The sequence below is a fragment of the Apium graveolens genome, chromosome 4, assembly GCF_009905375.1.
Source record: "Apium graveolens cultivar Ventura chromosome 4, ASM990537v1, whole genome shotgun sequence".
NCBI lineage: Eukaryota > Viridiplantae > Streptophyta > Magnoliopsida > Apiales > Apiaceae > Apium > Apium graveolens.
Window position 1 is genome coordinate 259,014,202 of NC_133650.1, and position 16,725 is coordinate 259,030,926.

General features: G+C 32.6%; 2 protein-coding genes across 2 annotated transcripts; both read right to left on the reverse strand.

Annotated features, from left to right (window-relative positions):
* Positions 1–6,804: 6,804 nt before the first annotated feature.
* LOC141717114 (uncharacterized) lies at positions 6,805–7,891 on the reverse strand. The gene has a single exon (XM_074519226.1). The coding sequence runs from the start codon at positions 7,804–7,806 to the stop codon at positions 6,886–6,888; it is 921 nt and encodes a 306-aa protein (XP_074375327.1). The 5' UTR covers positions 7,807–7,891; the 3' UTR covers positions 6,805–6,885.
* A 7,265-nt stretch (positions 7,892–15,156) lies between these two features.
* On the reverse strand, positions 15,157–16,697 carry LOC141720875 (uncharacterized). The gene is made up of 2 exons (XM_074523525.1): positions 16,401–16,697; positions 15,157–15,915 (listed from the first exon to the last, which is right to left on the reverse strand). Exons 1-2 carry the CDS (start codon positions 16,548–16,550, stop codon positions 15,283–15,285), a joined length of 783 nt encoding a protein of 260 aa, XP_074379626.1. The 5' UTR covers positions 16,551–16,697; the 3' UTR covers positions 15,157–15,282.
* Between the last annotated feature and the right edge of the window lie 28 nt (positions 16,698–16,725).

Consider the following 16,725-nt stretch of genomic DNA (forward strand, 5'->3'; position numbering starts at 1 on the left):
TCATGGGTGAGACAGGCTCAAGCTCTTAAATTATCTAATCCATGCACAAGAGCAGGAATTGGGCATCATGAAGCTCAATTGATAATTACAAGAATGGTGAATTTCACATTGGCTGATAAACCTGGTCAGGAAGTTACAGCTAATCATTTAGACAGGCTTGAAGCTGTGAAAATCATTCTTTATAGACATGATGGCTTAGAATCAAAACAGAAGATTCTGCTTATGTTATAGGGTGATCAAGTTCAAGTTCTTTCACGTATGAACTGATGATGATGTCAACCAAAGAACTCAAGTGCATTCATTATTTGTTGAGGGTTGAAAATCAAGCATCCAAGAAATGGTCGGACTTAATTTTCTATGTCATCAGAAGAAAAATTCTTGACAAGGGCATACAGTAAACTGGAAATTATGTTCTTATATACATGAATCTCAGTAATTAGGAAGTGAACATGGAAAAGGGAGCAATAGTATTTGAAACTGTTTGGACTCAAAGGCATTTAAATTTGAATCATGATGGACTAAAGCCATGTTATGTATCACTGGATGATTTGATGATAGAAAGAACTCCAATTGGAATGTTGAGAGCTGCCATATATCAGTTATATGAGGAAACTGAATATGAGAGGAACTTGAAGAAAAAGCTACAGCAGCTACTCTTGAAGAAGATAGATGATAGAGTAAAAAGCATTTGTTCAGAGATATTTCAAAATTTATCATGAACCGTGAAGATCAACTTCTGTATCTGAGTATGCTCTACAATTCTTGTATTCTACATTTGTCTTTCTATTTTTGGCACCGGACATTACTATAGAATTTATGCTTATTCTACAAAGCATAAATTGGGGGAGATTGTTGGAAAATATCTAAATCAGAAATCATGATTTGTTGGGATCAGGATCAAGATCTGCTCAAGCGTCGGGATCTGATCAATCGTCAGGATCTGCATACAGTCAGGATTGGCATCAATATACGAACTGTCAGGATGTAACTATACTTCAGGATAAATCAAAATCTGTTGATTTATACAGTCCCGGCATTTGAGGAGTTTTATATAGTTGGAACCTAACATATAGGATCGCAACTGTTAATTAGATATGTATAGAAACTAGATAAATCATATTGTAACATATCATGTAGTTGATAGAGATTGATTTAGTAGCTGCGTATTATATAAACACGGAATAGGTTACCACATTTGGTGAATCACTCAAGTATCATTTGTAACCTAGCAGCTCTTGAGAATATTATTTTCTTGAGAGAGTTCTGTAACAGTTTATAAGAGATATAATAAACTGTTATTTGATCTATTTATTCTTACTTTACTTCTTTGATAATCGATTTGTTTGAATAATTGCATCCAACCCCCTTAAACAATTATTCTTTACTGTGTAACAAAATTGATTCGTTTTCCGATAAGCTTTAATTGCATTATAAGAATTATAAAAAAAGTTCTTCTTTTTCGTATACTTATAGTTATTCACATAAATTCTTTTATTTTGATAGTTTTGATAATGAGATGGATTATACTTATTTATAAAAATACGAACAGTTTATGTAATTAGATGAATTATACCTATTTACACAAATACTTCGACAATTCCTGCTAGTTAAGATATAAAGTCCAATAAGCATATCATTAGTTGATAAGAAAATAAGATCCTTAATCATCGTTTTTGTGAAATGACATATGTGTCCGTGTGTTTACTATATTTATAAAAAATGTTTTTAACGGAATTTAACTTGAGTCTGCCCATTAATTCTCAACCTTCAGTACCACTACGTCACTTAGTCATTTATGCTTTTAGTCAAGTACTTAATATGTGTGTGTCGCTAAAGAGTAAAATTTTATTGTAATTCATGAAATTATTTTTTATCATATTTTTTCTTTCATGTATATATATATATATATAATTAACTATATATTTCTAAATTATTAAAGTTGAAATTATGATAATAATTTTGATCAATATGTGATGCATAAAGATAGTCATTATACGAAAAATATAAAAAAATAGACATAACATGTTTTTAGTTAATAATATAATACTATCATATAACCCGTGAGATGCACGGATTGTTTTTAGCACTCGATAATTTTTAATAATATAATTTTTAATATAATTTTTATTAGTTGAAAAAATAATTGAACAACATAATAAGTTATAATAATATATATTTTATAATATTTTGAAACTTAACTGAAAACAAATAATATAATATATAATATGTTGTTCACCGGATTTGAATCTTAAACCTGTAGAAATTGTTAAAAATAAAAAATATAAAAGTTTAAATATAATACGCTGTTGACGGGATTCGAACCCTGAACTTATGAGAGCAGTTTAAATATTAATATAATATTATTTTATTATTATATCTAACGGTTCCTATCTATCTATTTTTAGATCTGACGGTTGTATTTACCGTACCAAACAACTGTATTGAGCAACCGACCAACTGAGTGTTCTGCTTATAATAGTATAGTATAGATATGTGTTTTTAAGTAATTGCCTTATTAAAATATAACTTATATAAGATTTAAATAATAATATCAAATGATCATGTTAACACATACATGGAATATAAATAAATAAAGTTTATAATGCGTATCTATTCAACAAAGATTATTTGCTAGAATATATGTAATATAATTTTAAGAAAATAGATTGTTTAATTTTAGTCATTTGATCAAAATCAAGTAAGTCAACAATTATGAGATAAATAAAGTATTGTTAAGTGTATCCACGATTTATAAATTTATTTGGTTTTTTATTTAGACCAACATATTTAAAACTTATTTTTAACTTGACATAAAAAAATTACTCGATTTAAAAAATACAAAATTGACCATTTTTCAAAAATGTATCAGAGCTTGATAGAGCTGAAGTGCTATTTTCAATTAGCGGATTTAAAAAGTTTATTTATTTGATCGACGAGGACGTTATACTAATAAAATAAGATATTTATGTCATCCTACATCCACAGGGATTAAGGTGTTAGAGACCATTATAAGGAAAAGTCAATAAATAATTCATATCAAAATTGCTAATTTGGTTTTTATTTAGCCCGGTAAAGCTAAATGTGTTGTACTCAGCCAACCTTTTTATTTCCATATTCACTTTGTTAAAACAAAATGTGCATGCGTATCAAAATTTAAACTATGTGTATATGTTTTTTTAGTAATGGTAAATTCTTAAAGATCCAATTTTATTTTCTAATTTATATTTCATACAAAATCAGTCTCCAAAATATAACGATTACTAAAAATTTGAAGTACTAATATTTATGACAATTTTATCGAATTTATAAAGTTTGGCACACAAAACCAATATATATGACTATACTGAATTTATATATGAAAAAAGGTTAAAATCTTTGATAAATAAAATGGACAGCGATTAAAATAACGTTATAATGGTCTCTATACTACCAAATGATATGTGATCTACCACGTACGCTATCAACCAAAATGACATATCCTAGGTACATTTTCGTGCTAAATAGTAGATATGCATATATTTGCTAACTAAACACTGTCGTAAATAATTTAATAATATTATAGTGACATTTCAACAAAAAAAATAGAGATTGGACTTAGACATCTTCTACTTCATGTGCAACAAGTTTTCATCATGTTACGCTCATATATATTGGAACTAGTCAAATTATAAAGAATAACATATTTAACTAATATATCATCTACAATAAAAAATATTTTGAAATCGTCAAAACCTAAAAAAGAAAGAATAAGAATAAATGTAAAATCATAAATTATCACTTAAACGTTTATGTAATCATTGAGCATGAATTACTTTTAATTAAATTATTAGAAATTATATATTTTATTTTTAACCACAAAAAAATGAAATTTAAAAATAATATACAATACATTACTAGAAACGGCCCGTGTCTTACAAGACCATTGTACTAGTTAAAAGTTAATTGAGAAAACATAAGTAAACGTGCTTTCGGTCGAGTTTCAAACGATAAAGGCACCTGACTTGAACAGCCATTTGATCCCCGTCAAAATCTTCCGCATATCAATTTGTTTTAATTATGATTTAAAATAATTGTGTTATACAAGTTGACATTGAAAAATGAAATACTCTGTAACATTTAATCATAAGACATATCTTTTTTAAGGTTATGAATTTCAAATCTAACTTTTTCAAGGCCATGAATTTCATATCTAATTTCTTGGCTCGAGTGATAACATATTATGGAAATACCTTAAGATAAGGCATGTTTTATTAAATTCTTATTTTTTTTTTCTTAAAACAACCATTTCATTTTATTGTATAAAAACATTATATTGATGTCAACGTCATATGACACGATATAACTTGGAATTTCTGAATAAATCGAGTTAATTAATATGAGATTTTATAAAGTAGGGTAGCTTCATTTCTGTTCACAACAGTGTATGCACTATTATTTCTCTAGTATATACATTTTTTTCGTTTATTTTTTTTTATAAGTTTCTTTTGTTAAATTAATAAAATTGATATGTTAAAATGACAATGATATAGTGTTTCTGAAATAAGGGTGCTTAAAATGACGTGGATGAGAAAGAATATAAAAAATATATTTTCAGCAAGTTGATCTAATAAGCCTTTGATAATTAATATTAGCCTTTTTTAAATTTTACTAAAAGTACAGAATATATAACGTTTTAAAGAGTTGGTATGTTATATAATTGTGGGCTTCAAAGTAGGGGTGTGCAGACTAATCGCTCAACCACATCTAACCGCTCAACCGCTCGCAATCTAACCGTATATTGCGGATAATCGTAAAACACGGTTTGGTTGTAGATTTAAATTTTAAAAACTGCTCATTCGCGGTTTGGATGCGATTTCAAATTCTTGAAAATCGTAAAATCGCAATCGCAACTCGTAAATATCAAAGTAGTCACTCAACCGAAGACCATATATCACTTTAATTATCAAACTTAATGGGCTATCATTTGGATTACCAAACTTATAATAAATCTCGAGAACTAAAAATTATTTTGTGGAATTCTAAACATTTTTCTTAAATCCTATTACAACCAAACTAAAAGTTATGAATTTATAGTATTTTAGATGATATAGTGAGATTTTTAAAAATTTATCTGCTAATTATTTCTATTTAAATAAAAAAAAATCTACAAAATTAAAAATAAATAGTAGATAAATTTTTAAAAATCTTACTGTATTAACTAAAATAATAGAATTCATAAATTTTCATTTGTTTATAATAGGATTCAAGAAAAATATATAAAAAAACCATAAAATAATTTTTAATTCTCGAACACATATTTTGAAGTATATGTTTGATATTTATTATGACTTTAGTGATTCAAATGATAACCCGTTAAGTTTGATGATTAAATTGATATATGGCCTTCAGTTGAGTAACCACCTTGATATTTAATCCTATAAATTAATAAGTATACACATTTATTAACTAATCTTAGGTTAATGTTAAGACTTTATTCATAAGATTCACAATCATTGAAAGAAATATAACCAAACAAATGGAACATGTAATCAACATGTAATTTTTTTTATCCTTTTCTTTTTTCTTTTCTTCCGCCTCCATATTTTGTATGTTTTAATATTCTTACTCCGCACGGAGCATTACTTTGTATTTTATTTTTAATATAAATTAATCACGTAACTTAAACTTGAATTTATTATTATTCCGAATTTATTTTTTTAGCAAATTATTAATTATTTTAAAATAAGTGGTTGAACCGCAAACCGATCGGCAATAACCGCAAATTCGCAACCGCAATTGACGCGAACCGCAGCCGCAGACAATTTTCTAAAACCGCTCTTCGCGGTTTGGTTCGACTTTTACCTCAAAACTGATCCGATCGTGATGTACACCCCTAGCCTCAAGGGACACATGCATAATTGAATTGGAAGTTAAATTTGAAGGCAAAAGGCAAATGATACGAAGATGGAATGATTCAAGTCATCAATAATGAACATACGATAAAGTTCCAAGCAGAAACACCTGTGAGTTGCTTAAATATAGGTAGTTAGCTTTATAAATCTACTCTTCAATTATAAGTTGAAAGTGATATATATCATACTCCAACTCCAACTCCAACTCCAACAACATTGCATGTGCGTTTTACTTGCTTAACTGTCTGTTCTTCAATTATTTTTCTGTTAGGAGCTACAATTCCAGTTCACCTGTCAGAATTTGTTCCAACATCTTGATCTGTTTTATAATACAAATATTTCTTCTTTGCACCTCTGACTAATAATAGTTCCAAAATCACGGCTGTGTTTGCATCTATACATCTTCAAATTTCTTAGTCTGCAGTGCACCACCGGAAAGCCTCTTTAAGCTCATTCATCGCAAACTTTTTCTGAATCTAATGACAGATTTGAAGTATCGAAATTTTTCAAGTTTAATTTATTTGTTTCAATACAATCAATGCTCCCCATGCATGCCTGCTTTTGCCGGATTAAAATGAACAAGGGGAATAGAGAAAAAAAAAATCCAGGCTAGTACATTCATGTGCACTCAATAGGCAACCCTTAGGAAGTATGCATGATTGCCTGCTGCACCTGCCTTATAACTAACCTGGGAAAAGGCCCCAATTCATACTTGTCGAAATTATATCTTGGCCCTCTTATTAAAACACACAGGGAGATGAATAATTTGATATGGAGTCCAATATTTCTTGTATTGTTCTAAATTATCCGAGTTCAGATTTCAGAAGTAAATTAGACAGATCGAACCAGTAACAAGTTGCAATGTATGTATAAAGAAGTTCTTTGTATAATTCATTAATGAAAAACCACGAAGTATGGGAACTAATTAATCTGATATGAAAAATTATGAATACAGTGTACATGCATGCTGAATTTTTTTCCCTTTCCTTCTAGACTATTGTGTAAGAACATTGAGCATGGAAACCCTAGAACTAATCAAACTCCTGAATAATTTCTCAGCTCCACATTCAATGCCACACAAACAATCCTCCATTTCATGCATTTTTTTCACCAATGTCTTTACTTTTTCATCACCTTTCTTGGTCAAACCCCATAGGTTCTCTACTCCAACTTGTTCCAATTCTTGAATATTTTCCTCCATTTTCACTTGCTTCTTGGGTAATCTTAATCCCTTCCACGTCGATTTTTGCATGGAAAACGAGGCGGAAATTCCACCAAAAAGTGAAGATGACACCATAATTGTCACCTCATTAACATCCATAATGATCTGTTCAATTTCAGCATCACCATTGTCAAACATAGACAAGGAGTTTTGCTCCAAATCCCAAGATTTTCCCATGGTTTGGAGAGTAGACATTAGACTAATCATTTCCTTGCTCATTTTCTTTAAAGCCTTTACATACAGAGCAGTCTTGGAATCATCTTTTCTCCTTATAGCCATTTGGGCCGCCATATGTTCTTGTTTTAACGTCAAAACCAACGTCTGGAAGATTCCATAAACATCTACAAACCGTAGAAAGCCTTCCAATACCTTCTCTACCCATTCGCTTCGCTCCCTCAGCGCCTCACGAGTTTGAGGCAGCTGAAGAAGATCGTCAAGCGACTCATGAACTGATTTGAGCTGGCTTAAGGCATCACAAATCCAAGCTGAAGTCCGGTTATCAGGCTTGGAAACCGAAGTTTTGAGGTGAGAAATAGAGTCTTTGAGTTGCGAAACAAGAGGATGAGTGCTGCATGGCAGACTTGTTGATCTGACATGGAATGTCTTTTTCCTCTGTGGTGGCTTGGCTGATGGCTGATTAGGAAAAGAAAGCGATCGACGAAAATTACGAACCATTTTAAGTTTTGCACTCATGTTTGTTCACTCTTTTTTGTTTTTGGTATCAGGAAAGAATAGAGAGTATAGGCTAAGATGATGAAGTGATAAATTGATGAACTTTGAGTAATCAAAGGGTGTCTATATATATATGGTCAAGTCACAAATGTAAGTGTAGAACGCGGATACAAGGAAACAAGGGAACTGGATCCTTGAATTATTAAAGAGATTGTTGGCTGGCTGTGCTGTATCTGCAGTAATGGTTTTGGATCATCTCGTTTCTATCGATGTGCTCCACGTGCATTTTACACGCTTAACTGCCCGATTAATTAGTTTTGATTCCTATTCAACTTTGATTATTAGCTACTGGTTTGTTTGTTAATTACTGGATCCTCCAGCTCACGAAAGCTTATATGAGAATTCTCTATTCATAACAAAAGAACTAGAGAAACAATAGTCTTCAACAATAAGGACTATTAGTATTACAATGTAACAACGTATAACTATATTAGATATCGCATATGAGATGTCTATAGAGCTGTTAACGAACTGAGTTGTTTGTCGACAAACAAACTTGAACTCGTATGAACCAAATTTGAAGTTGCAACAAGTTAGATTTGTTTGGAGATGATTATTTAGATAATTTCAAGCATGTTGAAAATGGAGTTGCTGAGTTCTAAAGTACCGTGTTGTTGATTGACAGCTAGGTTCTGATATTTAACATGTCCACTTGGTAAGGGGATGACTTGGAATCAATCTGTGAATAAGTGAATGTCCTCTTACTGATTTCATATTAACTGACTAATTAATGCTAAGTATTCAGCAAATCATGGTGCCACGCCCAGAAAACATGACAGACAGGCATACCATATTGCATAAGCTTCTACCTAACTATGCACACAGAGTGTGTGTTCACTGTAGTACATACAGGTATGACTATAATACATAAATCATTAACAACTTAAGAATTACTAATGTTGGATTCAATGTAACACGCATAAGAATTATTCCCTCCGCCTCGAATAAAAAACAAAAATGTAAATTATTTCCATTTCCAAGAGCACAAACAGTAGACTCGTTATAATTCATGTTAAAAGTTATTATAAATGTCTAGTGTATGATATGCAAATTTTGAACAAAAATATAATCATAAGTACATCTTAACATTACCAGATAATCAATTAAGCTTAAAATGGGACAAAAGTATTAGTAAACTCATGATCTGTTCGTGCGCGGTGAGGAAGCACTACTTTCAATGTCAAAGTTTAGTTGTTAATTAGTAAGATATTAGTTACAAATATCTTGAGTTTAATCAACTTCTTTTGTTTCTTTAAACTCCGGAAATCAGGAGGATAGCAGATGTGATTCTCTTCACGTTGATTCCATTAATATGTTCTAGAGGTCAAAAGTCTCTCATTCTTGAGTCATCACACGTGGATTCATATTAATTTCTGCCTGTATTTTTGAAAAAAATACATCTATTCTTCCACTTTAAACTTGAATGTCCAAGTTTTTACATGTAACTGCAACTCAGACTGAGTATAAAAGAGTTTTTAATAAATTCAGTACACATTTGTAAACGATGCTTACCATAGTTTCGGGGCAGTTGAAACTCTGACAGTTTTACATGATCTTCGTCGAATATTAAATATATGGACTCATCTGCAAGTCCCTCATCTGCGAGTCCATCAAATCCAGACAACACTCAGGCCCATTCCATCCATTCCATTCAAGATACTGAGCCTACTATATTAGTCCATTAGCATAGCTAAGTTATGAGAAAAAAGATCTGCCAGCTTATGCCAGCTAAGAGATCTGCCAGCTCAGCGTAACAAACTTTCAATTAGTTACACATTGTATATAGTAGGAAGGAAGCTAGATGTAAAGTAAGATTACAAAATATAGAAACAATGTTCTTCTCTCTCTCGAGTAAGATTCTCTCTAAATCTCTCTGTAAAAATCTCTCTGCAACAAAAGTAGTTTAATAATCTTTGTTTACTGTATTCAATAAAGAAGATGAAGTTTAATATGTAAGAATCTCAAGTTCATTTCATATGCTCAAGCTCCAGAAATAACATGGTATCAGAGCTAGTTCTTCGCTGATTTGTTGTTTCATTGCGCATAATCTTTCTGAATCTACAAGGTGATTTCATATCTCCTTCATCGATTTCATGTTGATCTTTGTTTTTTGCATATTTGTGTTTTCTGAGTTCTAAAATCAGAACTATTCGTAACACTTAGTTGCGACTGAATTGATAAGAGTAACATCTCTTTGTTGAAACTTCCTTGCTTGACTTCTGAACTTGATCTAACTGCGATCTTGTTGACTGTTGTTTACAATGACATTTCTTGATCTTTATCTCGATTAGTTCATGAGTATTTGTTAAACATTGCGTCAAATTTTCTGTTAAGAGTTGTATTGAATCTTCTGGTGATATGGCTACTCAAACGAATTCTAATAATACTGTGAATACAAATCATGATCCTTCGAGTGTCTATTACATACATTCATCATATTCATCTAATTCTCAATTAGTTTCCGTGAAATTTAATGGAAACGGATTCACCAATTGGAAACGGTCTATGATATTAGCATTGCCTGCCAAGAATAAGCTTGGTTTTGTGAACGGTACTATAGCAAAACCTGAATTGACATCTCTAGAGTATGTTGCTTGGGAGAGATGCAATAATTTAGTAATTTCATGGCTACTGTTTAATCTGGATGAGACTATTGCAAGAAGTGTATTGTTTCTTGATACTGCAAGTGCAATCTGGAAAGATTTGGAAGACATATTTGGTTTTACTTCAATCACCCAGGTATACTCACTGGAGCAGAAATTGACAGGAATTAATTAAGGTACTCAAAGCATTTCAGAATTTTATACACTGATTAAGTCAATATGGGATAATCTTGATGAAGTGAATCCTTCTGCTTATTGCAATTATGGACAATGCACTTGCCAAGTTAATTTCAAATTGATACAAAAGGTTCAAGAACAGAGGTTGCTTCAGTTTCTCATGAAACTGAATGATTAATTCTCGACTGTGAGAGGTCATATTCTCTTGATGCAACCTCTTCCCTCAGTCTCACAAGCTTTTAGGCTCATTGTTCAGGAAGAAACTCACAAAGAATTCTCTAATTCTAGTCAAAATGATGCTATGGCACTCTGCTTTTAAGAGGACTCCTGGTTCTGGTAATACAATTAACTACAATGGGACTGGCTCTAGACCTCAAGCAATTTTTTCTGGTGGTAATACTAACAGGAAGAAACCAGGAGCTAACTATTACTACACAAACTGTAAGATTTCAGGACATAGCATTGAAAGGTGTTTCAAAATTCATGGATTTCCACCTGGTTTCAAACAGAACAGGAACAAGAAAATTACAGTTGTTGTTGTCTCTCAATCTAGTCATGAGAACTCCATTGACTCCACAGAGTTTCCTCAAGCTAATGTTTCTTCCAACTCCATTTCAGGAGATCAGTATAACCAATTGATTGAACTGCTTCAGAACCAGAAAATCCAGAATTCAAATGGTGATACCAGTGCTAATTCCCATGTTGCTCTTGCAGGTAAAACATGTTTAATGAATGTTGTTTCATGTCAATCATATTGGTTGTTAGACAGTGGGGCTACATATCACATTTGTCCCAATCTTGCGGATTTTTCTAAGTATGAAACAATTATTAATGTTGACAATAAGATTACTACACCTGATGGAAGCCAAGTTACAGCTTTACATGTTGGCACTATTCAACTCAATGACAACATATAATTGCAGAATGTATTACATGTCCCTGATTTTAAATTCAAAATGTTATCAGTGCACAGAATGTGTAGAGATTTACAATGTCAGTTGATTTTCTCTGATGATCAATGTTTTATTCAGGCCCTTTCTCAGAAAGAACATCCAATTCTTCTTGGTAAACTGAGAAATGGACTCTACATAATAGATCATCACACTCTTGTTCAAGCTGCTGGAAGTTTTGCTAGATGTTGTTATTCTGCTGTTGAAGAAGCCAAGTTGTGGCATCTCAGATTAGGACATTTGCCCATCTTTCAGATGAAGTATTTGTCAGATTTTATTTCTGTTAAAAATAATTCAGACATCATTTGTCAAGTCTGTCCTATTGCTAAACAGCCAAGAAATTCTTTCTCTCATAGTACTGTTAAGTCCAAATCTGTGTTAGAATTGCTCCGTATTAACATTTGGGGTCCTTATAAAACAAAAACCCATTCTGGTTGTAATCAGTTTGTCACTATTGTTGATGACTTTAGCAGATACACATGGATACATCTTATTAAATTCAAATATGAAGTTGTTAATGTATTGGAGAATTTTATTAAATTTGCTGAAAATCAGTTTTCTTCAAAAGTTCTGTGCATAAGAACTGATAATGCAATGGAATTATGTGAAGGGAAAATGAAATTTCTTTATCAGAATAAAGGTATTCTTCATCAGACAAGTTGTCCTTATACTCCCCAACAGAATGGGGTAGTAGAAAGGAAGCACAGACATTTATTGGACACTGTCAGGGCATTACTGTTCCAATCTAAAGTTCCAGATAGGTATTGGGGAGACTGTATTCTTTGTACTTGTTATTTGATTAATAGGATGTCATTAGTCAGTATTAATAATGCTACTCCTTACAGTCTTCTTTACAAAGAATCTCCAGATTTGCATAATCTCAAGCCTTTTGGTTGTCTTTGTTTTGCTGCAACTCATAAAGTACAGAGGTCCAAATTTGAACCAAGAGCAGCTTCTTGTGTGTTTATGGGATATCCTGTTTCACAAAAGGGTTATAAGGTATTAAATTTGCAGACTCGGCAATTATTTGTTTCCAGAGATGTAAAGTTTCATGAGTTGCATTTTCCTTATTATCTTATCTCAACTGATCAATCTGTTTTCTATAATTCTGCCATATTTTTACCTACCTTCACAACTCCCACTACTGCTGAAGGTTAAACTGAGCCATTTTCTTCTTCTCCTGAGGATAATACAAATTTGTCTGATGATGATTACTCTTCTGATATTTATAGTCCTGATTCTTCTGATCAAACTATAGATGTCAGTATACCTGTCAGAACCTCAACTAGAACTAAACAAAAACCTTCATATCTTACTGATTACTCTTGTTATACTAGTCATAACAGTCACTGGTGTAATTTGATTTCTTCCACTTCATATTATGCTGCTCATAAAGCTTCTTTGGATCATATTTTTGCACTTTCTGAACCATCTAATTACAAGGAAGCTTCAACACATCCATTATGGATAGAAGCTATGCAAAAGGAATTAAAAACTTTACATGAGAACAACACTTGGGAAATTGTGGATTTACCTCCTGGAAAGAAAGCTATAGGATGTAAGTGGATATACATAGTCAAATTAAAATCTGATGGAAATTTAGAAAGGTGCAAAGCCAGATTAGTAGCTAAGGGATTTAATCAAAGGTATGGAATTGATTTTGAAGAAACTTTTTCTCCTGTTATTAAGATGAATACTGTCAGATGTATTATAGCTTTGGCTGCTAGTAGAAAATGGCATATTCATCAGCTTGATGTGAATAATGCTTTTCTTCATGGGGATTTACATGAGGATGTCTATATGAAGATACCTGAGGGTTTGTGTCATCTTTATCCACATGGTAAGGTCTGTAAGCTCATTAAATCTCTATATGGTCTTAGACAGGCTTCAAGATAATGGTCAGAAAAACTGGTTGCAGAATTAATTGATCAGGGCTATAAACAGTCTAAAAATGACTATAGTCTGTTTATTAAGAAATCTGGTCATTATATCACAGTAATAGCTGTATAAGTAGATGACATTATCATTATTGGTTCAGATACTCAAGCCATTGTTGATTTAAAACATCATCTTGATACTATTTTTACTATCAAAGATCTTGGTTATTTGAACTACTTTTTGGGAATAGAAGTGGGTTATGAACCTAATGGTATTACTCTATGTCAGAATAAATTTACCAGGAAACTCATTGCTGGCTGCAATCTTGATCTATTTGTAAAAGCAGTAACTCCCTTGCCCCTCAATCTCAAACTGCAAACTGATGATGGTGAGTTAATGTCTGATCCTGAACAATATAGGTCTCTTGTGGGAAAACTTAATTACTTGACTAATACCAGACCTGACTTAAGCTATGCAGTCCAGGTTTTAAGTCAATACTTACATGCACCAAGATTACCTCATTTTCAGGCTCTTATCCATACTTTGAGATATGTTTCTCACACTATCGGGAAAGGAATTTTATTACAGGCGACAGATAAGCTTACTTTACAAGCATATTCTGATTCTGATTGGGCTTCTTGTCCAGAATCAAGACGCTCCATTACAGGTTATGTTTTATCATTTGGCAATTCACCTATGGCTTGGAAATCAAAGAAACAAAGCACTGTATCTAGGTCTTCTTCAGAATCAGAGTATAGAGCTATGGCTGCTGCAGCCTCAGAGGTTACTTGGACAGTCCGATTACTCGAGGAACTTGGTGTTTCCAATCTCAAACCAATCACTTTGCATTGTGACAACCAATCTGCAATCGACATTGCTAAAAATCCAGTTTTTCATGAGCGCACAAAACATATCGAAATAGATTGTCATTTTACACGCGACAAGGTGCTTGAAGGTCTTATTTAGCTTACATATTTACCTACACAGAATCAGCTAGCAGATGTGTTCACTAAGGTCATTCCTTCTTCTCAATTTAATCATCTTCTTTCCAAGTTAGGAATGTCTTCTGTACATTCCAACTTGAGGGGGGATATTAAATATATGGACTCATCTGCAAGTCCATCAAATCCAGACAACACTCAGGCCCATTCCATTCAAGATACTGAGCCTACTATATTAGTCCATTAGCATAGCTAAGTTATGAGAAAAAAGATATGCCAGCTAAGAGATCTGCCAGCTCAGCGTAACAAACTTTCAATTAGTTACACATTGTATATAGTAGGAAAGAAGCTAGATGTAAAGTAAGATTACAAAATATAGAAACAATGTTCTTCTCTCTCTCGAGTAAGATTCTCTCTAAATCTCTCTGCAACAAAATTAGTTTGATAATTTTTGTTTACTGTATTTAATAAAGAAGATGAAGTTTAATCCGTAAGAATCTCAAGTTCATTTCATATGCTCAAGCTCCAGAAATAACAGTATTGTTATCTGAATTTTACCTTATTATACCGCGGTTTACTTTTTATTTTGTTTGAAGTTCATAGTAGAATTTGATTGTCAAGGTATTATCAACAAGGTTCTGCAACATAATCCTTGTTAACCTTTATTTGAACTTGTTTTAATGAATTTTTGTGATGTGTGTAATGACTTTTCTGAATTCGACGTGTTTATTACTTCCAAGCTGTAAATGAAGCTAAGCAAGATCTGAATAATGATATTAAGCAGCTTAACAATTAGAAATTTTTATAACATATCAGACAGGTTTACAACTGCAATAGTCCTTATTGTAATAGCAACATAAAAGAGTACATAAGACTTTAACACAAACCTTATTCCAGAGGTTTTCCTGCAAGCATAAACGCCTTATACGCGACTGATCTAACCAAATCAGGGCCACCCCATGCAGTCTCAAAGTCTTTAACCATATCCTCGGGTAACAAATCTACCCCTTTTTCCTTAGCTGTAATAACAGCTGACCAAGATTTCAACATCCTAATGAACCCCTCAAATGAGAGTTGTTTCGGTATCTCAAGTAGCAATGGCTTACCTTTGCAACCCAACCCCACGTCTTGAAAAGGGAATGGAAGAGTTTTATAGCCATCAAATATGTATTTGATATTTTCATTCCAGTAAGGAAGTGTCGTGTCATGAAATCGCTTCATGACAGGATCAAATGTAGGACTAACTACAATGTCATTGTATCCCCAAACTGCACATAAGCCTCCTGGTTTACGGAGAAGGCGAGTAACAATTGAGTAGAAGTTAGGGAGATCAAACCAATGTACTGCTTGAGCTACAGTGATTAAATCTGCAGAATCTTCACCGCCAATTAAGGAGACAATTTCATCATTAGATAAAGATAATGGGGTTTGAATGTATTGGACTCGAGGGTGTTGTGTAGCACATTTTAGCTGAGCTTCACTCACATCTGTTCCAATGACTTTTTCATAGTGTTGAGCAACCTTGTAAAAGACAACACCATAAGCTTTAACTAGTACACTAAATTCTGATTGAGGTGGTTTTTACCTGTCTTGTGCTAAATATTTTGCAATTAAAAAAATAATATATGAAATTTTCATCTGTAAGAGTGAAGCGTAACTCAACTGGGTTGTTAAATCATAAATGCAAAATGTTATCAATTGAATGCCTAATCCCAAACACAACTCCGATGAACTCATCCCAACCCGAACCCGAGCTTTGCAAATAATAAGTTTGGATTGTACATTTTTTAACAGAAAGAACTAATATTTTTAAGCCCGACTAATTATGTTTGTGTTGTAAATTTGGGTTTACACCGACTCATGTACACCCCTAATTACGAAATAAAAGAGAACTTGTTGTCGCTAATCCTCCTTAAATTGAAAGAAATGTGTGAATTAAGAGTAGATAAGATATGATACTCTAACAGAAGACGGATATTTGAAGGGCAAAAGTGAAGGAAACTAACAGCAATAGCAGCTTGGCCGTTGCCGGTGCCGACATCCCAAGCAAGAGAGTGAAAGAGGGTGTGATCGGCGAGCATCGAGTACCATAGAGCTGGATAATTTGGCCTGGACTCCAAGTATACCTCCGCCTGCTTGTCGAATAATCCGGCCATTCACTGCTTGGACCTGATGATCTGCTCTCAATTGTTGAGGGTGTTTTGATTTCTTTATCAATTGAGTGATTGAAATCAAAGCACACACAATTCTAGCCGGCTTTCCTTTAAAATAGACATGCGTGCGTGTGTCCACACTCACATAATAAGAAATACTACTCCTACTAATGTTTAT